The sequence below is a fragment of the Ostrinia nubilalis genome, chromosome 19 (genome assembly GCF_963855985.1).
Source record: "Ostrinia nubilalis chromosome 19, ilOstNubi1.1, whole genome shotgun sequence".
NCBI classification, from domain to species: domain Eukaryota; kingdom Metazoa; phylum Arthropoda; class Insecta; order Lepidoptera; family Crambidae; genus Ostrinia; species Ostrinia nubilalis.
Window position 1 is genome coordinate 5,915,300 of NC_087106.1, and position 26,720 is coordinate 5,942,019.

The following is a 26,720-nucleotide window of genomic DNA, read 5'->3' on the forward strand; positions in this document are numbered from 1 at the left end:
ATGTAACGTTTACGAATAGGACAATACAGGTAAAAGCTCAGTTTCCAAACCATTTTCATGTCCTACACAAATATACTAGAACATATCATAGAGCGGCTCGCTGTTCTGTTACAAGTAAATGCTTTAGTCAATACTCACCTTAATAGTCCAGGGATAATCTAGGAAAATGACCCGCTAAATTTCAAATTACGAAACAATAAGTAAATTGTATATTGTTTTAAACTTTCATGGTCACTAACATTAGAATAACGTCTCACCCGCTAGCTCTTCAGTTACTCCGTAATAAAAACTCAAAAAATTCATTATTTTTTTGCAAATAGGCCTTTAAAAAGCACTTTTACACGTCCCAGTATTACCCTACCACTGCTTCGGGACAATAAATGGGCCAGAGCTAAGAAGAAACAGCGCAAGAAACTCAGTCACTATTCATGATTCACATCCCGTTAATAAAATTATTAAATTAAGTAAATTGCCTACCTACTTATATGTACTTAAATAACCTTTTGTCAATGATATTTAGAGCCAAAATGTACCTTTAAAGGTAGATAATATTACTTTTCTTTCTTGAATTTAATAGAAATACGTAAACTCAAAACCGATTTATCTCTCTGAGCAATGTCAGAGATCGTCGATATGTATTACTCACAGGTACCTGGACGTGTCCTGGACACATTGACAAATAGTCTGGATTACTGCGACCATTTTACACCCTAGGGCAATATATTTTCCTATTTTCTCTAATATTACATACTTACTGTTTTTCTTCATGCTTTATTATTATGGTGAGATTTAGAATTATTTTTGAACAAAAAGTAGTTGAGTGGAATTTTTTGACCCGCAGTTAGAGTTAAATAACCGATTGTCAAATTAACAATGATTAGTTAATTAACAAAATAGACATTAGTTATAAAATTTACAGTCACGCTAACCATCGTTTGAAAAACTCATTTTGCAGATATTTATAACCACTTTTCAATAATTATAACAGTTTATTATTATTATAACAGATTTAACTACGGATCAACTGGGCTGGGTTAAAACTGGGCCTAAGTTAAACTATTATTGACAACTTGACGTTGTTTCCATTTGAATTATTTAAGAACTTAAGAAACACAATCTCTTAATAATTTCGCCATCAGACAGTCGATTTTATAGAAAAATTCAAGAATTTAGCCATATAAAAGGTGTGAAATTCTCGGCTGACAAGCTTGAGGTGCAGGGTCCAAATAAGAAGGCCAGGGTGTAGCAAAAAGTGTACTTTTACTTCGCAGTACCAGCGTATTATACAAAAATGGTGCGTGCGTGCTCCGTCCGTCAACCAATTCCAATCAGGACGTTGGAGACAGACGCGGAGTCGCGGGGCAAATATTCGTAATGCGCCTTCGGAAGTCCCAATCTGCGATTCCCCTAAAGAACGTCACAGTCGGATGCAACCTCAGGTTATTACGTTACTTGCTTACTTTCTTCTTACAAAACTTAACATAATCGTCGGAAGGTCTTTAAGGGAAAAAAATCTGGACACCGCGGTGTAGAAATCGGCACTCAATGTGCTAGTGTCATCTAGCGGCGAGCGGCGTAAACACTTCCTAAACTGGATACATCTTGCAATAAGCACGGTGATCCGCGGAGGCTTGGTAATGCAGGCGAACACCACGAGATGGCGCTAGTAGTATTGATTGATAAATGCGATATTGTTACAGCCAGAAATTATTTAGTACTAAGAATATTCATTTGAAGTAAGTAGGTACTTTAACTACAGCGTGCCTACTCTAGCGATCAAAGTGTCCTTTCAAGCATTAAATGTGCTCAAATCTTTCAAACTCCGAGCACAATAGCAAATAAATATTATTATGTATAGCATCACAAAGTCTTCAAAGAAAAACGAAAAATTCCACTTTTTAGGATCCTTTAATATCCAATAAAAAGACCGACCTAAATGAAGTATGGTGTCCCTTTTTTATCACGGCCAATTTTTCATAAAACATACATAATTGCTACTACGAGTAGGTATATTTCATGCCACTCTATGATATGAACAGAAAAAGACACAAATTCTAAAACCAACACGCAATATAACTTAGCTAGGGTGCAGTGCATATCCTACTATCCTACTTAATATTATAAATGCGAAAGTTAGGATGTCTGGATGTTCGTTGCTCTTTCACGCAAAAACTACTGAATGGATTTTGATGAAACTTTACAGTATTATTGTTTATAACCCAGAATAACATATAGGCTATAATTTATGACGATCTGTGACAAACTAAATTTCACGCGGGTGAAGCCGCGGGCAAAAGCTAGTTTTCTATAATATAAAAATGAATCGCAAAAAATCTGAGGTAAGCGCATAACTCAACAACGCCTAGAACAATTTTACCAATTCTTTTTTAATGTTTGTTGAAGTCCAAGGATAGCTTTAACGGTGAAAAAAGTTGGAATAATTTCCGGGAAAACCCTAAAAAAACTCGAAACGACACCCTTAAGGGGGTAAAACGGGATCCACGCGTACGAAGTCGCGTTTGATTGGCATACGGTGTTTTATCTATCGAAATCGTGGTTTGATTGAAGTAAGTCATTTACCTTTTAGGTTGGAAACGCGGGTTAGTGCTAAGCCACATTTCCATGTTTCAGCTTCAAGGAAAAATCCCCGAGACAAAGTAAATCCCCGCTTTGTTGGGTTCGATCTAGACCGAAACTAAGAAGCTTTACTTTGGCCTAAGCAGCGCTATTACGTGACTCAGGTATAAATGCAGGTCTAGCCACAATAGTTGGAAATACTCATCCAGATTTAGACGGACAGTCTAATCAGTCTAGACTCTAGACTAAAGTTTCAGGAACTGATATATTTTCCTACAGTGGGAAAGTAGATCAGTTTCTGAAACTTCAGGTTTTCTTCGCTTTCTTTAAGCCGTCGATCTATAGATTTAGTTGGCACAAAAACGATAGATTTTTGTTACTTTATAATGTCCTAATTTTATGTTATTTTTTACGGAGATACCAAGGATTAAAAGATCTTCGCCAATATTTAACCCGAATCGAATCCTCAAATTGTAATTCAATGATAATAATATCAAGTTATTGTGTAAACAAAATAGTAAATACAGTCGACGATAACATATTTTTCATAATTTACACAATATTGAACTAGTTAATGTTATTTAAACATTAATTCCAAAAATAATTTTAAACTTTCGCGTTGCATAATTGAATTAATTTAAACGCGTTAAAACCTGTTTAAATTAATTTAACATGGATACGTTAATTAAATCATTAATATTACTGAATTTATGTTAATATACAGGAATGAATTGATATCAAAATTACAGTTAAATTCAGTGTCAATGACAAATGGGTCTCATTAATTTTCAAGATAACCATCGGCCACAATATCTGTCACGATGATTTATGTTTAACCGTCACGGAAACCATGGGAAATACACGGTAATACAGTTTTTTTTAAGAAACGGGACTATTCCCACCTCTAGTACCCACCGCTGCAACTCCTGTGTATGTATAACCAGGATCTACAGCTTAGCCTATAAAAACATAACCAGTGAAGGTGAAGTTTGTCCCGGAGGAAAGTTAAACTGTCATAAAGACTAGTGACTGAGTTTCTTGCGCTGCTTCTTCTCAGCACTGGCCCATTTATTGTCCTGAAGCAATGGTAGGGTTAATACTGGGACGTGTAAAAGTGCTTTTTTAAAGCCTATTTGCAGAAATTAATGAGTTTTATGAGTTTTATACTCGCAACGAAATTAATCAGAAGAACATTAAGAGGATTAGATATTATAAACATAGGAGGAGTTCGAAATCAAGTTTCGGCTTCATCCATTGCAAAGCGGACAATTTTGTTACAAAGAAGATTTTGACGACTTTTAGGCCGATTGTAGACATCTTTTTCTTAAAATAGTAATACACGGGTCTTAACGCGACGTTTATTAATTAATTACATTAAGACGTTGACCCGTGTTATTTTAATTGAAATGGAACGCGAAAGTTTAAAATCCGTTTTTCACCGGACGACGGACCGTCAAAGTCAATATCCTTTGTTTGCAATAAATTTTGTCGCCAGTCCTATGTCAAAAAACCATACACTAACCAGGCGAAAAAATCGGGCCGTAGGCCGGTAAAAAAAAACGGATGTTTACAAATGGCCTCAGGCCGTATAATTTGTAAATGCCAAATTCTCCATTTTGCCGCTGGTAAATTAGAGAGGCTCGTTCGTTCTTCGTAGTCTAAATGACGTGACGATGATGAAGATGATGATGATATTGATGATGATGACGGTAATGATAATAAAGAGAATACTATGGAACAGGAATTATGAACATACCCAGCATGCGTATTATTGTCTTCCGTGACTTGGCCTGCCTCGTCTCTCCATGGATGTGGCCGTTCAGCAGTCCCACTTTAGTCTTCTCCATCACTCGTGTCGACCTGAAAAGATAATAGAATAAATAAACTGGAACGAATTATTTCAAAATAAGTTATACAAGTGTTGAAAACTACACTCGGCGTCAAATAAATCGCACAGCCCGCGATAAGCACTTTCAAACGTATGTATCCTCACTTCCCACCAATATTGGGACCATTTGAAAGCCTATAAAATAGAGGAAATGTTTTACTCCAAAAATGTGTATTTAGACGGATCTAGTGTCTCTTAAAACGACAGGTTACGCTTGAGGCAACTGTTACGGTTAATAAAACTGTTAAATTGGGATTAATCGCTATCCATCTGTTAAAGGGACACGTGAGATCATTTTAGGTCTTAAAACCCCAAAAATTGGTCTGATTGGTCCCAGAGGTGAGCCCCAATATTGTTTTTTTTAAGTCACATTTATGGTACCGGTTAATTGTTTAAAAAGAAAAATGTGTTTTTCTTTAAGGTCATTTATTGGGCTTTCAAAAAACATCAATATTGGTGGAGTACCAACCATGATTGTGTCAGAATCAAATCTTTATTAAACTTATTGTCGCGGGAGGTGCGATTTCTTTGACACTGACTGTACCTGTACCTACTTACAAAATAAGTTATACAAGCGTTGAAAACTAGTTTAAATTTGAATTTCCATACTAAACGTCATTATTTCCATACTAAACGTCATTATAAACAGTTCAACTGGCGTAATGTCATCAGACTAACATTTGCCCCAAGAGGGACACGCTACTTACAGCAGGCATTGTTATTCGATTTGTACCCGTACTACTAATAATCCTGGCTTTCATCCTGACTTCATCTGGATATGTTAGGCTAGGTTTCCACCAAGGTGGAGCGGAGCGGAGATAATAGAAATAGAAAAAACATTTATTTTGGATCGAACATAAAATTAATACAGACACCTAGTTTGATTAAGCAAAATGGAGTTGGAACCAAGAATGGCCACCGATCACCATGTGTCATGCTCTGAGGTAGTAGAACCCAGAACATGCGGAAGTCATTGTTAGAGAGGAGTTGTGTCGGGCGGACTTATTTTTCTTTAGAATTTGACAGCTGCGCGGAGCGGAGAGATGTGGAAATAATGAAAGCTGATTGGTTATTCAAAAGACATCTCCGCTCCGCTACGCTTTGGTGGACTGTCTTCTGTCGTAGTTTTTATAGTGCAGGTATTGTCAAAAATGTTGTTGTGCCTTTTTTGTGTATTTTATGTATTTTTTTAGTATCGCCTGTTATTTAGCATTATTACTGTTTTTATTTTATCAGGATATACCGCTTAGTTTAAAAGTTATTACGTTTTCTTTACAATAAGTAATTGGAAGAAAAAAAATTCTATAAAAAATTAAAAAAAAATCTCAAAAATTTTTTGACCCCTTTTTTGTCGATAAAAATAGGTCTAGTTTCATCTATTTTCATATGTACACTTTAACGTGACTCACACTGTATTTCCAAAGCACACCTTGAAAGATTGCGGAAGCGAGCGTAGGGCAAATGAAAACATAAATATATCAAAACCCGTCGTTTATCAAGCGACTAAGGAAAAGGGCTGTGAGTAGCTGATTATGAGTGATTGATGACCAGAAATACGTAACCTTAACCCTCTAAGGTAGAAGCTCGAATTATACAGGGTGTCCCATTAGTGGGTGATCAAACAAAAATATTTTTTTAAGAATACTAGTATTGCATTTACTATAGTCCCATCAGCTCCTCGTACTAATCTAAATATGCTAGTGTTACGAGTGGGTTCACCACAATAGTCCAGCGGCAGTAGGGTTTGAACCAGTGTTCTTCGGATCTCGAGTCGGCAAGTCCGAAATCTTCAACGTTCGACTATTGTCACTTGTATTGATTGATTCTACTGCTTGAATGCAACAACTTTCCCTAAGAGAAGGAAGTTCAAATCTTCCATAAAAAGAAACCTTTTCATTCAAATAAAATAAACAACAGTAACCAGCTAATTAATATGGGGACATACATTTTCGAGGATTGGGAATTGAGATATTGGTCCTGTAGGAATGTTATTGCATTTGAGTAGTAGAAACAATCCTTTTTAATGGTTCATCCTGTATGTTCTTACTGGAGTTTTAAAAGCTGTCAGCTTCAAATAAAGTGGGAGCTATATTTCCAATCTTAAAGGGTTAAACTTTCGTTTCGTCATAATTAATTAAACAGCATTAGAAAGTAGAGTAGACATGAAATTAATTATTTAGCGAGTTATAATATTTTACCTGAAACTGCGAATAGGAATTCAAATAATTATTAATTTCCGCAAAAACAAATGTTATAGACGTTAATTAATTAATACAATTGTGACTTGCTTTTCATAATAAATGATTGACATAAGCACCTACTATTCTGGAATATTCCATTATTAAATGATTTTAATGAAACGCTGCAAAGCTTTAAAATACCAGGAAGAAAATTATTAAATTAAATTGGCTTTATTATTGAATTATGTTTAAATTATTACATTAATGGTTCTAATAAAACTAGGCTTAAATATAAATTGTATTTGATTATTATAATTTGATGTTTCCTGAGTAAAAAAACAAGAGTTTGAATTAATTGACTTATCTAAAAATACTCGACACGTATTTTTTTCACTTTTTCAAACTAATGAAAATTGAAAGAGATAAAGTGCGCCAAAGTTCTAAAGAAGAGATCCGTGACGTCAAGGCGTGGTTATAAGGGTAGCACTTTGTGACGTCACGCGGAACTTCAACGCACGATAACTTCGTAAATACTTGTTTGATTGACAAATAAAGATATTAAGTGTCCAATATTTTTCGATAATATTATTGACGGACTAAAAGGTTTTTTTTTTAAAACACGCCTATTGTTCTCACGAGTTGTTGCCACAAGCAAGTGACAGGACCTTACTTGCCAGTGGCGCCAACTGATGAGCGCAATATGAAAACTCTACAATCTACGAGTATAAATAAATATCATTGGACATTTTACACTACGCTTCTAGTCCCAAAATGAGAAAAACTTGTACTATGGGTACTAGACAACGGATATAAACATCGTCGTCGTCGTCGTCGTCGTTTCAGCCGAAAGATATAAACATAATTATAATTAAATATATTTTTAATATAAATACATACATAATTTACATGTAACACCCAGACCCATCACAGAAATTAAAATTCATCATTTCAATTTCTGCCCGACCGGGAATCGAACCTCGGGACCTCTTGGCATAGTGGTCCGTTGCGTTCTGAACCTCTACACCAAACGGCCGACCGATAAATCAAACAATCATGATTAAAAGATTAATTATAACCTTAATTGATTCCCAAAATCCATTAACACGGTCTGGGATTAGCTGAACTATTAGTACTAACTGGGTTAAACTTATTTCCAACACAGGTCTGAATTGTTACAAACAGAATAACATTTTAACTCGATCAAACAGCCCCAAAATTCTGAGAATGAGAATAATCCTTTTAGTTTAGTATGAACATGTCACGATGTTTAGGCAGGTACTGATTGAAACCAATTTGTATCATTCGCTCTATTTAATTAAAATTTAACTGGAAGTTGATTTGTATTATGTTCTAATTGAAAATGCAATCTAATACAGTTACTTACGTTCCACTCAAACAGTAATTTTATCCTCCAATACTTCTATAGAAATTGTAATTAATTGATTTAGTAGCAGCACCTGCTAATCAATTAATGACAAAATTCTATGGAAGTAATTCTACCTATATTAGTTTATTTTATTGGTGTCAAATGTACCTATATTGCAAGAAGAATGTCAAAACCTAGTTTTATTTGAGAGCGATTAGTATCATAGCTCATGAGTTAGTATCGATTGAAAAATGATAGTTGATATATCATTTTCAAATCAAATCGGTAGCCCAACATCAACATAATTCGTGTCACGCTAATACGCGCTTGAATAGCGCTGTTAAACTCGATTACAGCTCTGGTTAAATTTTAACATTTTATTCTAAAACTTATTTAATGAGCAGACTATAACAGCCGATATATTTCATAGGTATTCTGCTCCAGTAGTTTTATTTAAGTGTCCCGTCATACACGGCACCCCTATAAGATTTTAAACTTCCCAGTTCCATTACAATTGAAAACAATGGCTCTCCAAGTCACTCCAAGTCTTCCAAAGTCGATGACCAAAACATTTAAGTACCCGTATTTCCGTAAACAGTGTCGTTGTTCCCGCGGTCTAACATTGTCCAGGCAATGACCTCTCTGAAATGGAGCCTTACTAATTGATAATTTTAAGTAGCACCACGCGGTCTGATCAAAGGATGTACAGGACTCGAGCTGGGAACAGAGCGCCTTCGAGCCACTGTAATCTGCCACTTAACAATTAATTTGGGTGTCTTGACATTTCTAACCACATCTCGTTTTATACAGCCAGCCAACGTGGTCCGTGTGTCCAAAAATGGTCACCGCAGAATAACAGCGTCATGTTCTGGGTTTTTGTTTACTACTCGAGAGCATGACACATGCTGAGCGGTGGCCAATTTTGGTTCTAACTACTTGTACTTGCTTTTTGTTATCTGTGTGTTATATTTTAAGTTGGAACCAAATAAATGATTTCTTTCTTTCTTTTTTTCAACGTTGTTTGCTTAGGATTGACTGCAAATATCTACTTTTCACTATCTTGTGCCACGCTTGTATTCAACGTGAAGTATCTCTAACACCTCATATTGAATTATGTTGGTTCTAATTTCTAATGCTGAGTTGCACCACCTAAAATTAACGGTAACTATGACGATAACTGTGAGTTTACGTTAGGTGTGCTCGCTAGCGACTGCGTAAAAAAATGACATTGCTTGTATGACATATTGTTCAGCGCCCCTAGCGGCTACTTTCAAGTAACAAAATCTTCATAGAGATTTTTGACGTACTCACTAGCGAGCACACTTATCGTAAACTCATGGTAGGTACACTGGTGCTTTTTGTATGGAGTTTGACAAATTTTTGACGTTTGTTAAAGAAAAGTAAGATGGATTTTAGAGGCAAGTAGGTACGTTACTTACGTAGGTACATTAAATCTGATTTTTCTATTTCTGACTACTTATTCGTAAATTGCTACTAAAACTACTAAATTAACTGAGCCGATCTGTGACATTATCTTTAATTGAACGGATTGTTCATTCACGACAAAGACTTAGGCTGAGTTGCACCACCTAACTTTAACCATGACTATAACGATAACCGGTGTATTTTATATGGAGTTTGACAGATTTTTGACGTTTGTTAAAGTCAAAATAAGATAGTGCAACCCAGCCTAAAACTGTCTGCAAAAATGAATTAGAAGTCATTGTACTTTTAATTTGACCTTTCAAGTAATTAGCTGGCTGTTATTTTTGGACTACACTCGACCAAAGGATCTTAATTTGACTAGAAACTTTCATCTCTAGTTAATAGATTTTGGTACGATGACCCGGACGACGACACCACGAGTTGTTACGATCCTTGTTCTGCAATTTGAGGGTATTTTTAGAGCAAAAGCATAATACTTATTAACAAATGAAACGAAAAAATATTAAATAAAATGGCAGACGGCACTAAGGAAACAATAAGGCTGAGTTGCATCCCTGTCTTTAACAGTAACTATAATAACCTTATCCAGTTAAAATAGTAAGACACGGGTCTTAACGCGACGTTTATTAATGAGTTACATTATGTACTCACGGCTTGAAGTTTCGGCTGCGATGCTGCAGCCGTGGTCACAAGCAGACGAGTCCAGTTAAACCTTATCCAGTGTTTTTGTACCTATGGACTTTTGACGATTGTTAGAGTTAACGTAAGATGGTGCAACCCAGCCTAAGTAGGTGAAGAAATACTTTTGTACTGGAACTGTATCTAAAATTAATTAAATCAAAGCATAGGCATAAAATAGTAAAAAGATATACACACCTATATTTTTAGATTTTATTTTGCAATTCAATGTTTTACTCGTTATAAAAAGCAATTACTTCATCTAAGTCATCTTCATCGTCGTTGGCCGTTTGATGTAGTGGTTCGAAACAGACTACTATTCCGGAGGTAGCGGGTTCGATTCCCGCACAGTACAAACATTTGTGTGCATGAACATAGTTGTTTGTATTAGACTGGGTGTTTTCTATGTATAATAAGTATGTATTTACAAAAAAAAAGTATTTTAGTATGTTTATTTATATCCGTTGTCTAGTACCCATAGTACAAGCTTTGCTTAGTTTGGGACTAGAAGCGCAGTGTAAAATGTCCAAGGATTAAAAAAAAAAAGTCACTTTTAATGTTTTTTATTAGGAACGTCGCCAAAGTATTGGTCAAAACTGAATAACTGTTATTTTCACTAGCAGTATTTAATTTTTAGATTTATTTTTAATGTAAAATTATTTAATACCTACTTATTAAAAGTATAATACTTTCGAGCTTTTTCACATACCAGTGAACAAAGAACCCTCTTCTTGGAAGGAAAACGATTCCGAAGTAACTGTATAAATATTTTCTCTTGAAAAATTTGCCTTTCTAGGAAACTGACACAAGTCATTCAACAAAGCGCCTTTTAGATAATCTCTGTAGCATCTCTTAGAGTAGGCGCACACCGTTGATTTTTCGTCGGCCGATAGTTTAGTCGGGCAGTTGATCAGTATGGGCATGTATGGGTGCGCACACTACGCCGATTCGATTTGACCGATTCTTCATACAAATTAAAATCGGACGTGTAGGTCGCCATCGCCGGCGCTATCATAGGCCAATGACAGGTCGCGCGGACTGTTATGGGTCGCGATCTGCACGCGTTGGTGTGGTTTGGTCGTTACATTCCCTCTAATATGGTCGAGTGAAGCGATGGCTGGTTCACTCGTCATGTCTGTGAACAGGCGCTGCTTTCGGGGACTGGTCAATCCAAGTTATTCAAATTTATGTATGCGAGTCATTTCTACTAGTATCTTAATATGTAAGTCTAGATATTAGCACGTCACTACCTTGTTTAATATACCAGGCAATCTTGTATACCGATTCTTATAAGATACACCATACAAGAATGCATGGTAAATTCAGTGAACTGCTCCTGAATCGAATGTACCTATTACTACTATTTCTATTTATTTATAGTGGTGACTGAGTTTGTTGCGGCGCTTCTTCTCAGCACTTGCCAAATGTTGGTCTCGAAGCGCTGGTAGGGTAAAAAGATTATGAGACATGTAGAGGCTCCTTAAGAGCAAAATGACGATTTGTAAGAACTATTTATTAGTCTAAAAAAAATAAAGAAATTTTGACTTTGACTTTGACTTTAAAGCTTTACTAGTGCTAGCATTACATTGTTCTGTTGTTATTTTTAGCTGAGGGTTTTCACTTTGAAATTTTATTTCGGTAACAATAAAGGTCTAATTTTAATTTACCTTAATTACAGCGTTAAATGAGATTGACAAAAGGGCAAGTGCCAAAAAAAGAATTTGACATTTTCGCGGGAAAGAAACTAAGTAATTTGAGAAGCCATTCGATTTGACTAATTATCCCAACTATAATAGAAAATTTACTAATATTGATTTAGAAACCTCACACAAAAATTGTACCTAATCAATCAAACTAGACTTATTTTACTCTTTTTACAAATGATTAAAAATTACAAAGATTTTCCAATCTTTCAAGAAACCTTACATGCAGTCTGAACACTAAACCCGCTCACCCGCCGACATAAGTCGTCGACTTTTAACTTGCAGTCAAAAGTCATAGAATTTTAATATAAAAAAATATTGGACATGTATATTTTTAAATGTAGTGTGTGTTGCCAGTGATGGTGTATGGCTCTGAGACGTGGTCGCTTACTATGGGCCTCATAAGAAGGCTCAAGGTCACCCAAAGAGCGATGGAACGTGCTATGCTCGGAGTTTCCCTGCGTGATCGAATCAGAAATGAGGAGATCCGTAGGAGAACCAGAGTGACTGACATAGCCCGCAGAATCGCTAAAATCAAGTGGCAGTGGGCGAGGCACATAGCTCGAAGAGCTGATGGCCGCTGGGGCAGAAAAGTTCTTGAGTGGCGACCACGAGCTGGAAGACGTAGCGTGGGCAGGCCTCCCACTAGGTGGACCGACGATCTGGTGAAGGTCGCGGGAAGTACCTGGATGCAAGCGGCGCAGGACCGGTCTTTGTGGAAATCCTTGGGGGAGGCCTTTGTCCAGCAGTGGACGTCTTTCGGCTGAAACGACGATATTTTTAATTGTCAATCAAGCAAATAATTATAAAGTTATAGTGCGTTGAAGTTCCGCGCGACGTCACAAAGTGCTGTACTTTTACTTTAGAACTTTGGCACGGTTTATATCTTTACATTTTTATTCGTTTTAAAAAGTGAAAAATATGTGTCGAGTACTTTTTGATAAGCTAACTGACGAACTAATTAAAACTCTTGCTTTTTTACCCAGGAAACATCCCTACTGTCGACATGATTCTTTTGAAATAAAGCCACCAGGCTTGGAATGTAGAGTCCTTTATGGCTCACAAACTATGTCTACATAATATACTGACACGCCTGCAAACGCCAAGTCGATCATAATTTACTTCAGCGACAAACGACAAAGGATGTACGGCTTAGTGGAGCATTCCCAGTCCCATATGATAGACAGGAGCAATTAAGCGTGCTATTGCAGGTACCTATATGTTGACAACAAATCGCACGACTCAATGTTTGACAAACGGCGTCATTTGTTTGCAAGTGCTTTGTAAAATACCGAAGGCAAATTGGAATCGTTCTTACGTAGGAGGTTGTGATCAAAGGATTAAATAATAATCGAGCTATTGAATCGGAACTTTAAAGCGCAAAACGTGATAGAGCTGCCAACGACCGCGCGGAAATGTCAACACTTTGTTCAATAAGTTGGTCAACAAATTGGTTTTTCAATTTTAATTAAGAATAAAGTGAATCAAATCTAGTAAACTGTGTGCCTACCATGAGTTTACGTTAAGTGAGCTCGCTAGCGAATACGTCAAAAAATTCTATGAAGATTTTATTTCTTGAAAGTAGCCACTAGGGGCGCTGCACAATATGTCATACATTTAAATGTCATTTTTTTACGCAGTCGCTAGCGAGCACACCTAACGTAAACTCATGGTAGGCACACTGAAATGAACTATTTTTGGCCATGAAACATCACTCTCACTAAGATTATATTCGTATCGGAACACTTGCGCGAAAGTCATTAGCGCGAAGACACTAGCGCGAAAAGCCATTTGCGCGCATGGACACTTGCGCTAAAAGACACTATAGAGCGAATGGACATTAGCGCGAAAAGACATGAGCGCGAAAGACGGATATTTGTGCGAAACAATTTTTCGCGTTATTAATCGGGAAAAATATTTGTCGTCCGTCGAGCTGTCGCTGTCGCTGAAGCTAAATATTTTTACTGTTGTACAATTATTTTTTTGAAAATGTCGTGGGTTAAATTCCCCCGCCTTAGGCAGTTCGATTTTTTCAAGTTATTTATAATTTTATTTTTTTTAAATTAAGTTTATAATGATAACTTACCTGATATGCAGTCCCATCCTGACGTACAGGCACAGAATGAGTATACCGGGCACAAAGAAGAAGAAAATGCTGCTCAACTCCAGCAGTGGAGAGGGAGCCATCAGCGCGCAGAACGCCGACTCCAGGGATATGTTGCCGGAATCTGAAACAGAGTTGTTTTTTAGCTGATTTTCCACCACAGAAGTAGAAAGGCAGGGGAAAAAAATCAAAAACTTTATTTTGCTTGACTAGCGGGGTGAGGTTACAGCATATCAGACTGTAGGTATATTTTGCAGATCGCCATCACCGGCGCGATTATAGGCCTGAGGAATATGTGCTAGGCGTGTCTGTCTACAAGCTGAAGAAAAACCAACTCGTGGCCACCAATATGGCCCGTGCCTTGTAGTGGGACGTATAAGGCTTACATAATATAATAGAACACCGTTTCAAAGCTTAAACAAATGCTCGTACAGCTGTCCCCGATTGCGCTAAAAAGTTTCAACTGCAATGCAACTGGATGACGAACGAACTTCAGCTGTTTTGACAAATCCGTATCGCGGTTTCGTTTTGACAGCTAGTTTAAACGATGCTGTAACGTAAACGGTGCGCAACTGCACCTTTACGTAAAAGCTGACAGAAAGCTACTTTTTCTCAAACGTCAAACGCTTAACGAACTTTTGCTGTGTTTTAGTCATTATAGATTAAAAAATATGATGTTTCGTCTTTGTTTGCGCGTGAACTTAACCGCGAAACCGAATTGCACATCAGCTGGAATGAAATGGATCGCGTCTGAAGTGTAGACTGGAGATGAAACGCGAATGAATTGGAGACATTACTAATTACTCGTAGGACAATCGGGGTCCAGATCGCTCACTTAATTTTGGTGGCTAGAGACGTCATACTGTCTCACTGCATAGTGATGAGGTAGTGACCTCTATCCACGGCACAATAGACATGTTGACACCACCAATCAATTGACGTACTTTTTAAAACTGTCAAAACGAAACTCTCCCATAGATTTTGTATGGCACTACAAGCAATTGACGTCACTATTTTGTCAACTCAATCAAACTAAGTACTTTTTTCAATTACAATGCTAGCAAAAATCGTAATCTACAGGTTATTTAAAATTAATCAAGTTTTTAAGGCCAGAATGAAGGGTTTTTTAAAAAAAGTTGTGGTTTGAATTATTGGGGTATGGTGTCTAACTGTCTATGCCCTCGCAGTTTTTGTGGAAAATAGACTTTGAATGTTAATAAAGTCAATGTGGGAGGCAGACGCGTTTATCAACGACCTACGACCTTTTTTAATGGAATCAACATCGAAATCGTGTACAGAATTCACATGCTACAATTTGTAGGGTAATGAGAAAAATTGAAGCGCGAATAATGTTTCCTTTACGAATTGTAAGGTTTATTCGCCCAGATTCGAGTTCATAGGTGACTTGAAATCGACGTCATAATAAATATTCTCAAAATATGCTGCCAAACATGTGTACCAGAATGTTATAGAAACAGAGCATTTTTTTTAATGCAGCACAAAGCAGTTATTTGAAAGGCAATCACATCTGAGGGCTGAACCGCCATTTGTGTCTTTAATGGCTCAATCGGAAACTGTCAGTCTTCAGAAGCACGACCTTATAAAAGAATATTAAGGAGTCTAAGTACTAAGGTCTTAGCCAATATACCTAATAATGTTTCAATTTCAATCAAACCTACACTAAGAAAATTCTAGACATCAAAGGACTTTTGTGGAATAATTTATTTATGTAATTAGCGTGGGTTTTATTTGTTATTTCTAAGCATAATTACATAGTCTCCTTTCCAAAAATAGCATAGTATTTGTATGATGGGACTATATTATTGCCATCTCTATTGTCAAAAAATAGATGATTCAGGGACCAGAGCCGGGACACGCTCGGCATTTTTATCAGTGTGCCAGACGTCAGCTGTTCCCAGCGTTGATTTGGAGAAACGTGACAAAAGCCGCATGTTTGTAGATTATACATTAAGTCTACTTAATGAAGGATTTATTTTTCAGCTGTTTTGACATTTTACTAACTTGCTTTAATTTCGGTCTATCGCAGAGTAAATAGTAAGTAAGCCAATCAGCCAAATGCTGTTTTTAATCTGGAGACTTATTTCGTAAATCAAGTTACTGGCTGGTTACAGTCCTTTCCGAAAAATAAATGACGAACAATGGCCAAAATATTTCTTTTTCAAAGTCGTTTAGAACGATTTATTCGAAATTCAAACATTATTCGAATTTATTTCATTTTAAAAACAATGTGTTTCAAGATTCATTGCGATGTTATCACGAACTACGATTTATTAGAATTAGGCTGAATGGTAATTTTCGGCTTTCCCACATAACGTAATGTTGAATAGAAGAAAATTGTAAGGGAACGTACGCTACGTTTAAGTAATTTACGATTTTGGTATTTGAAAACGTAATAATATAACCAACTTAGCCATAAATGGCCACAAAATGTGGTTATCAAATGTTACTTCTGCAATGCTTTGGGCACAATAGTGTTTTTTTAATTTCCTAGAATAAATCCGATAATGCTAATAGTATTTTCATAACACCTACCTATCGCAGTGACAAAGAAGTATAATCATAATCTAAAATTCTAAATTCTTATTTTATTGTAATTTTAGCATCTTTAAAATTGGCAAATGGTTACTTTACCCATTTGCAAGGTGCTAAACAGGATAAACAAAGGAACACAATAACTTAAAATAACTAAACTCAAAATTAGGTACTTATTAAATATTCACAAAAGGCTGGAAGCATTGCCACGTTCAACGAATCATCGTTGACCAAAATAATTGCCAGCCTTCTTCTATGTTGAGCAAGTGAATGATGAGACGAATATTCTAGATTCATACATTTGAAGATGCGATCTTACATTGTGATCTAAGAATTCGTGCGACTCCGTTTAATATTCGGGTTCTCTTCAAATATCTATACCTGATCGAGCATACGTTTATGTGTGGGCGACCTACAAATATGAAGATTGAAAATTGAATAGCGCTTGCGTCCCGTGGGTGGAAATAACCGATGGCTACTGGACCAGATTTGGCTTGGGATCAAGGAATGTAAAAGAAGATAACTTGAAAAACCGCCACTGATTTCTGTTAAAAGAAGATGACGTAAAAAACCGCCAGATTTTTAGAATTTTTCAGATGATTTCAAAATATAGTTAGTTAGCTCTTGATGACATCTTATCTGAAGGAATGTATGGCATAATGCGAGATGAGGCATAGATGCACTATGTGATTTAAATTAAATGAACTTGCTCAAAAGAAACTTATTCAATATATATATTTTTTAAATCTTCATAATCGTTCATAAGTGCCACTTGTGGTCTAAACTGAATAAATATTTTTGATTTTAATATCATTCCTTTCACCAGAAAAGAATACGTTTCAACTCCATTTTACATGATTAATCTGTAGTGCCAACATCAAGTTGCCAGCGGGCTTGGTGTGAGACTCTGAGTCCATAAAAAGCAAGTGGTCTGTACATAATTCGTTCGTTCGTTCGTTTCAGCCAAATGACGTCCACTGCTGGACAAAGGTCTCCTCCAAGGTTTTCCACAATGCACGGTCCTGCGCTGCCCGCATCCAGTACATAATTACATCAAACTAATAAGTAGCGCCATAAAATTTTGTTACTTATTTTGTATGATGATACTGAATAAATATTTTTCTATTCTAGGTATTTCTATTCTAATTCTATTCTACTCTATTCTAATATATCTGGTTATACGAGTAAATAGAACAGATGTGTTTTATACACCAGATTTTTCAACGCCTTTTTCGTCCCAAGAGTCGCTGAGGTAAGCCGCGAACACGAAAACATAAAAAGGTAAAGCTTTTCACATGCCACGTTGTTCCCGGATGATTTAGATAAAGATTTTTTAGATTTTTATTCTTTTTATCCTCTAAAAGCCTATCAAAATCCGAGTGGAGGCGTGAAACCGTAATTCACCCTTTCGGGGTCAGCAATTAATTGTGAGTTCTTTTGTTGCTGATGATGGCCTTTTAAATCTTTCGTAAAGAGCTTCAGGGGCTGCAACGGATCTAAAGTGACTATATCTACATAATATCCATGCTAATATTTTAAATACAATAGTAACACTTTCTGAATGTCTGTCTGTACTTAGTCACTAAATCCATTGGACAGATTTAGAAGAAAAATTCTATATTGTTTGAGAACCACGGGAAAACATACTATAGGATAGTTATATCATCCGGGTGTTTGAAAAGGAAGCATATTTTTTTTCAGACAGGAAGATATAGGACATAACAGTGTTTGTCAAAGTGAAAACAAGTAAGGTACACAATGATTTAAACAAATGTTCTTTTTTTCTTTCTATTTTACACCATGTACCTGCAGAAACTCTAAATCGAAAGAACTTATCTCACATCGTTGAACTTTCAGATGGCCAGTTGTTACACCCACACCCTACCCCTACAATAGAATAAACGCCAGTTTTTATCCCAAAACATCATAATTTCAACCACAGGACGTCCATTGCTGAACTAGATTTCCAGAAATACATTTACCAAAAAGACGAACAACAAGCAAATAGAATAACTGTGTGGGTTCGAGGGTAGTTTGTGAAAAAATACGCTGCGAATCACATCTAGTTTATTCACGCCATTGGAGATTGGACATAGATACATCAATTCTTATTTTCAGTTGTCGAACAATACTGAAAATGCGTGGGAAGCTCGTTTATGTACATGAAATGTCTATTTACTTGCCAAAAAATAAATCTCTACTACGAAAAATCGTGGTGCGGGGGCCGGTCCTTTAAACCCTGGTTTATTTTTACTCAGAACTACGTAGCTTTTCGCCCACGGCTTCAACCGCGTGAAATCTTGTCTGTCACAGAAAAACTTTATCGCGCGCGTCACTGTTTCAAAACCCGGGATAAAAACTACCCTATGTCCTTTCCCGGGACTTAAACTATCTCTATGCCAAATTTCATCAAAATAGACTCAATGGTTTAGGCGTGAAAGCGACACAGACTTTTCGTATTCATAATATAATTAAATTAGTACCTACGGATAAGTATCATTGACTGACAGTAGTATGAAAACTACTGCTGAACGTAAGCCTCCTTAAACTTCCAGAGTTTTTTTTATTTAAGAAAGAGGTAAGAGTAAGAGGTCAGTCCGCCGGTCCATCGTGTGGCAGGCATCATATGCAACCATTTTTATCCAATAATCTCCAATCAAGAACGTTCTGCTTCAACGCTTTTACTTTATACAGGCTGCCACTTCAACTTAAATTCGAAAAAGACAAAAGGACTAAATTAATAGCTGTTAATTTATATTAATTACCCATCTTCCTCCTTCATAAAGCTACTTGAATATATCCTTCAAATTTTAAGTACAGTTTTACTGTTAAGAGAGGATACAAAAGTAATTGAAAGCTTCCTTAGATCTTAAGAGATCTCAAAAGTATCAAGATGGCACATTTATTCTGTAATAACTCGTCGAAAAGTCTCGACTCGAGTCACGTCTTCAGTAGTTAGTTCCAATTTAGCCACTTCTGTGACATTTTGCACAGCTTACAGTCCCAGACTAAGGAAAAGCGACATAGGATACTTGACAAACGTGATTAAAAACTTTATAGCAAATACATACATATAAATCGTTTTATCCACAAAGACGCGCCCCACCATTCTTCCTGTAATGTTTGAGTGTTGTCGGTACACGCTAAATTATCCATGAGTGCACACGCACACTACAATAATGACGCTCGGATTGCTCGGATTAAACTCCCCGCACCCCACGCTTCCCTCGACCAAAATTGGTGGGGCGCGTCTTCGTGGATGAATCGATCTTTAACATAGATATCAGTACTTCAGTAGGTACTTATTCCTATTGTCCAATCCGGATCATTACAAACAGCTATGTCGTGCACGCAAATGTTTGTATTATGCAATGAAGGAACCGATGACATTTACCGTCGGAGTCAGAGATGTATGTAACAGAAGCTAACACTGTAAAATTCCTCAAAATAAAATAAATGTCGTAACCAATTCTTTAATTGGACTATTTCCAACGCTGCAACTGCTGCGTAGCCTACTTAAAGATAAAATCTACAGCTTGACCGCAATAAAAATCCAAGTAATAAGTAAGTAAGTCCTGGGGGAAAGTTAAACTGTCATTAATCCCATTTCTTGTCTAATCGATCGTTTCCAGTCCCATTGCAGTTTAACTTTAACTTGGGACTAACTTTACTGGTAGGGTTTTTATTGGCAGATGAGTTACAGCAGTGGCAAACAATGGTATAATTATTTGCCACGTTTTTAGTTTAGCTAATCTATACTAATATTATAAAGCTGAAGAGTTTGTTTGTTTACTTGAACGAGCTAATCTCAGGAACTACCGGTCCGATTTGAAAAATATTTCAGTGTTAGATAGCCCATTTGTCGAGGAAGGCTATAGGATATATACCATTACGCTACGAGTAATAAGGTGTAGAGCAAAAATGAAAAATGTTGCGAAAATGAGTTTTCACGCGTACGAAGTCGCGGGCACAGCTAGTGGGTTATGTGGGGCTCTCCCTACCAGAAGAGTATAGGGCCTACCCTCTAAAAACTTGTTTCCGCCATGAGCCATATGAGTGGGGAAAGGCTGTAACGCTGTGTCCTATTTAGCAGTAAATTGCAACCAATCAAAGGGCTCAATTATAATTATTGACAAGACACCTAATTAACATGTCAATCAATCGCAATTCGGCACAAATTGCTGACAAGATAATTAACATGCCAGTGTAAAGGACGAAGCACACTTATCAACCCTGAAAGGGATCAACATCGTATCGCTGTCACCTCTTGGGGCTCTTGGCGAGGCGTTTACGTTACTGTGCGGATAAGTGTGCAGTTTATACAAAGAATACTTGATACTGACTCCTCGCGTGGGCATGGGCTGCCGATTCGAAGTTAACAGTTTGTGATACTCACTCATGAGCTATGATAAAGGCCGTCTCGAGTAAATACGATTACGACCCATTTCCGGGTTGATAAATGTGCTTCGTCCTTAATTGGGTAACATGATCGACGTATTCTTCCTGTTTAAAGCAACACCTAATTAACACTCTTGAAAGAAAGTAATTAATTCCCGATATTCCTTCCAGGAAGACGTCACGGATCATTTTGTAAAAGCAAAAGTGATTCAATTAATGGGGTAATTAATGTTACAAAGTTCAAATTACCTGATTGGGTGCTTCTTGTTTCCTAATTTCGTCAAAGGTAAATTATGAAGTAAGAAATACATTTAAAATAAATAAGTATTTTACACTTTGCTACTCCTATTAGTCCAAATTAGGTACATATCACCTTATTAGAACGGTTATAAACATAGTTGAAAACTAAAACTAGTTTTTGTAAATACGTACCTACTTACGTTTACTTAGAAAACACCCAGACCAAAGCGTTTAATTTACTATTCATTAAATTATTTACGGCTAGTAATTTTATATATTTTGCTAAGACAAGCTTTAATTAATACAGCGGATCACATAAGCACGTATTATATTACCTACCTACATGCTTAGTATTTTTGGCTTAGTCTAGACAGTCTAATTATTATTTCACAAATCCCTGGAAATTGACAAGTTTAAAACCTATTTTCTTTCATTTGCATATTTTGTTTGTTATTAATTAATATTTCACCACAGAAAAACATACTCTAATAGTGTAAGTACACTTGCCCGTATTTACAAAAGATGCTTGCTTAAGTGAAGCAGCAAATCGAACGCAGAGCGTTGAATAGAGCTCTGCGATTGGTTCGTGTGTCACCCTGTGCGTTCACGCGCTCTGTGAGACCTCATGATAATGTTTGTGAATACGGGCGTTATTAATTTGGGCTGTTTTTCTTTCGTATATTCAGCCACAAGGTGAAGGTCAAAAATCATATCTAATTTCACCTATATGTATTCTGCGGTTTCACTTGCAAAAGAATATGACAACTTTATGTTTGTTACCCGCCAATCATACTAGTAAAGTGGGCCAAGTGAGTCCGTACTCCCGAGATTATGGTAAAACTAAAAGACTTGTAATGTTAGGGCTGCCATTCCTCCGGGATTTCCCATACTTTTCCTTGTTTGGACCTCCTGGAGTCGGAAGGGTTTTAAAAGGTCGGGGTAAAATTATAGCTAGTCCATTCGTTTTAGTCAAATGATGTCCACTACTGGTACCTTCCGAAAGGATTTCCACCACGGCCGGTCCTGCACTGCCAGTATCTTAGTGTAGTTTCACCAGATTGTTGTCCCACCTAAGGTATTTTAAATCCCCAATTATTATTAGAATTAACTGATTCATTTGCTATTTTATTTCCTCAGTAATTTTGCTAAAAAAGCACAATAATATATTGCAACTTTTTTTAGAGGTGTCTGGGAAAAATAAGTCAATTTCACCCTTAAATTATCCAGATTTTTAATTTTCGCTCAGAATCAGTAATTCAATTGTGGCAGGCGGCAGCCCTATCTAAATATTATTTACTCATAATCAATTCGGTGAGTTACACAAAATTGCCACAAAGTTTCTGAACTGTGCCAAATTCGTGGGGTAAATCCAACACTTCTCCTAAATGTTTGTTCCCTATGCAAAAAGTTGGGTAAACATCTGATCGTGACCTGTCGTGACTGATGTTTTTCTGACCGACATTTTTCCGGGTGATGAAGAAAAAATACTTATTTTTACAAGCTTTTATTTTATAACATTGTTTGTTTCTCATTTTTGTTCCTTAAATAGCCTTGTTTGTTCTTAATATTATGTTCAAATTCAAATTCAACATCAAATTCTTTATTGCTCCAATGTTGGTATATAAAAGTTCTTACTTAAAGACATAAGACCCAAAACATGGACCCTGCTAGCGTATTGCAACATGAGATTAAATCTAACAAGTATTATATGTTCTACTTAATAAGGTTCAATTACAAAAATAGCTTCCGGATAAACATAATTCTTATCATAATTCTTCCGTAACTTTTGGGCTTTAATAATTTCCCGAAATGGATCGGGGAACGCAAATATTTTGCATGTCAAGTTTTAATTAATCAGTCTTTTAATCAAGTTGCTAACAAAATTAAAAATCCAATATTATTGGATGGATGTTTATTACTCTGCTCTTTGACGCCAAAGCTAATGAACAGATTTTGATGATACTTTACAGCTTGTGACCTAAATTCACGAGAGTGAATCTGTGGGAAAAATGTAATTCCATAATATTAAATTGTTGAAAGCTTTCACTATTATTTGCTACCATATCCCTGAAACTTGGCTAAATATCAGATCTAAGACACGAGTAAAGATACTCGATAATCACAGCAACACAGTAATTAAATAATAACAGAATTAGCATTGAAGAAGTAATTAATATATCACAATACGACGGCGACAAATCTCGCGAATAAGCGGAACTGATTAACAATCAACGTCAAAACACCGGTAAATCCCGAAATTATACAAATTCGCTATAAAGGCGCAACCACACGACGCGACCACTTCTTATCTCAATATGGTAGATAGGTAGTGTAATAAGTAACTAATTCCCGTTTTCACCATCAATCCCTAATTTTTAAGTGACCCCTATGAAATCAAAATTTCTGTTATGTGTTACCATAGGGGGTCACTTAAAAATTAGGGATTGATAGTGAAAACGGGCATAGCTCAGCCTGAGTTGCACCACCTCTAACTTTGACGATAACAGGTGTTTTTTGGATAGAGTTTGACAGATATTTGACGTTTGTTACTGTTAAAGTAAGATGGTGCAACCCAGCCTTAGTCATTAAACTCTACATCTATAGTTTTTGCAAAGCTAATAGTAAGGACGAAACTGTTTAAGTGAGTACGAGTATATAAAATAAAAAATAAAATGTAACTATTATCGTCTTAACTGTAAATGTCACAATACGTACAAATTTATTTTGGCGTTAAAGTTTAAATAAATAAACAGGATTTTATCGTCTTTAACATTATTGTCGTGTCGTCTACTCAGTAGATATAGCTCCCCCGGCAATTAAGGCTCAACTCGATGCCCATGTAATTGTCAGTCTGTGACAAAACCACGTTGTTTAAGTGCTCTCAATTTCTCTAATATAGGACTCTAATGCCCTAAGTGACCCCTATGAAAACAAAATGCCTGTTATGTTACCATAAGGGTCATTTAAAAATTAGGGATTGATGGGGAAAACGGGCATAAGCCATCGGTCTAACTAATACTATACAGCATGGCTAGTAATGAATTAAATAAATTCCCATTACAAATCTCGGCCATAAAACATTATTTCAATTTTCCGTACCGTTGTTTATTTACTTGTCATCATGGCTCTCTCCTTGTAAGTGTACCGATTGCTCTTTGAATAGTCATGTTTAATTCATGCTAATGCCACGCTTTCTGACCTTCTTTTTCAATATAGAATTTCTTTCAAAATCAAAGTGACTCGTGAATATTTTCTTCAAGAGATTTCCTTAAAAACAGCATAAATAAATTAATGGTGAAAGATCTGTCCAATATACACAGCACATCAAGGTAGACACTGTGGCACCTTATGTGGGTAAAAATAAGGGTGTTTTTGCAACCAAAATGTATAATTTGATGTGCTGTCGTCTATATATACAAGATATGATTGGCAAGATAATTGCCAAGGACTGGTAATAAATTAGAGGCTTTTTGTTTTAATGAGAATTGCAATGTCGTGGTATTTGGAAATTATGGTGATTTTGAAGACGAATTTCAAACACGAGAAGTGGCAAGGCACAATTCTAAGAAAACATTGGCGAGACGGTAAAATTGACGCAAAAAAACTACCCACATAGCGATGGCACAGAATAAGTAATAGTACAGGTACAGAAGGATTACTCCGCAAGACGATTTAAATAAATGCGAGTCTTGCTACGACGCGATACAGTGGAATTCAGCTCGCACAGCACTGCGTACCTACAATTTTATTCACCTACAAGTTTTGTCTCTTTCTATCGCGTGCCTCTGAACTCTTCTTACGCTGTTAGGGTTGCTGTCTAGTGAAAAAATAATTAATCTACTTATTTGTAATGAGGTACGTATGTAGGTAAGTATGCATTCATCATGGAAAACCTTGGGAGAGGCCTTTGTCCAGCAGTGGACGTCATTTGGCTGAAACGAACGAACGCATTCTGAGCAGTAGTCATGGTAGGTTAGGTTCCTATACTATCCTAAGAATTATTGATTACCTACATGGCCAACATACCTTTCAGCATCTTTGGGAAGCGAAAAAAAAAGATAAATCCGGTCGATTTCTTTTTGAATTTAAACACCCGAACGCCGCACAATATTTCTTTCTCTTTATGTCCATTTTTAAATAATACTTCGATCATAGAATTATAATCATACTTTAACGCACGCCAGCGTCCTAACGGGCGCGCGCGTGACACTCGACTGATATAATACCCGCCGGCGGGGCGCTTCGCTGTAGGTAATTATCGGATGTACCGCGCGGAGTGAGCCAGGCCTGGCGATGGGTAGCCAAAGAGGAGATGAGGAAATAACGAAGTCTGATTGGTTATTTAAAACACATCTCCTCTTGTCTCCTCTTCTCTTCACTCTGGTGGAACAAGCCTAAAAAAAGTAAGAAACGGGCTTCATCATTTCAGCCACATGACGTCTACTGCTGAAAATAGGCCTCCCACAATGACTTCCACATCGCACGGTTGGTAGCGGCCTGCACCCAGCGCCTTCCTGCTACCTTTATCAGGTCGTCGGTCCACCTTGTGGGTGGATGTCCCACGGGCTTCTTCCTTTGTTTCTATTTAATTGGGACATCATAGTCAAAAACCCGAACAAGTTAATAAAGCTATACTTATGTGATAGCAAGCAAGTTACTGAAAATAAACTGACAAAATGTCACCATAGATTACGTAATCAATAACAAAGGCACTCCAAGGCCCTCATTTCTTACAGTGACAAGAGATAAATGCGCCTTTCAGGGCATTGATGACCTGTTTTACAAAGTGATTGATTGCGTAACACCTGTACCCGTTTCTACAGATGTTACAAGGACGCAAGATAAGAAAGTGCCCTGTAATACGAACTAGGCTTATTCTTACTCGGACACTGAACTGGACAATAAGTTCACAGCAATAAAGACGTTTTTCGTCCAATCTGATTAATAAAATTGGTGTACTAAATGAACTAAAAGACCGAATTGAACGACCAAGAAGGAATAGTTCGTTCTCGTTCACCTAAAGGAATTGCTTCATAATAGTACATAGTACATGTACTACACAAGCCTAATGCGAACCTTTCAATATACAGGGTTGCTTTTAAAACGTCAGCAATGTCACAGGAGTAGGTATTTTGTGTTTACAATAACCATGAAGCAAGTAACTTGCGTAATCTGGGATAAAATACCCATGTACCAATTTTGATAAATTTTGGCGTAGGTGCAGATAAATTAAAGCTCGGAGAGTGACACAGACTACCCTTTGTTCCAAAAACCTTCATAATGTTGATTGATTATACTGCGATAGAGACAGCGATGTGACAGATTAAAATCCACGCAGAATTTTGTATAGCATATTTGAAATCAGTTAGCAGCTGGCTAAAATTCCTAGTATAAAAAATACTTTTTAAATTTTTGTTTTGACTTACCTGAAATACGTTTTAAATATTTTGTTTTGACTTACTTGGTTCACTTTTGATTAAAATCACACCCAAGGGTCCAAGGACGAAAAGGTTCTCTATATGTAAATATTTCTAAAATTATGCAAATCCGCTTTATGATTTATTTTTGCAATAAAAGGGAACATATT

General features: G+C 36.6%; 1 protein-coding gene across 1 annotated transcript in view; it reads right to left on the minus strand.

Moving 5' to 3' along the window:
- Positions 1-26,720, minus strand: part of LOC135081109 (neuropeptides capa receptor-like) — a 117,224-nt gene that overhangs the window by 20,411 nt on the left and 70,093 nt on the right. Inside the window, exons 4-5 of the mRNA XM_063975849.1 lie at positions 13,925-14,066; positions 4,334-4,437 (exon numbers count right to left, since the gene is read on the minus strand). Of these exons, the coding sequence (XP_063831919.1) occupies positions 4,334-4,437; positions 13,925-14,066 (246 nt within the window). The remainder of the gene's footprint in view (positions 1-4,333; positions 4,438-13,924; positions 14,067-26,720) is intronic.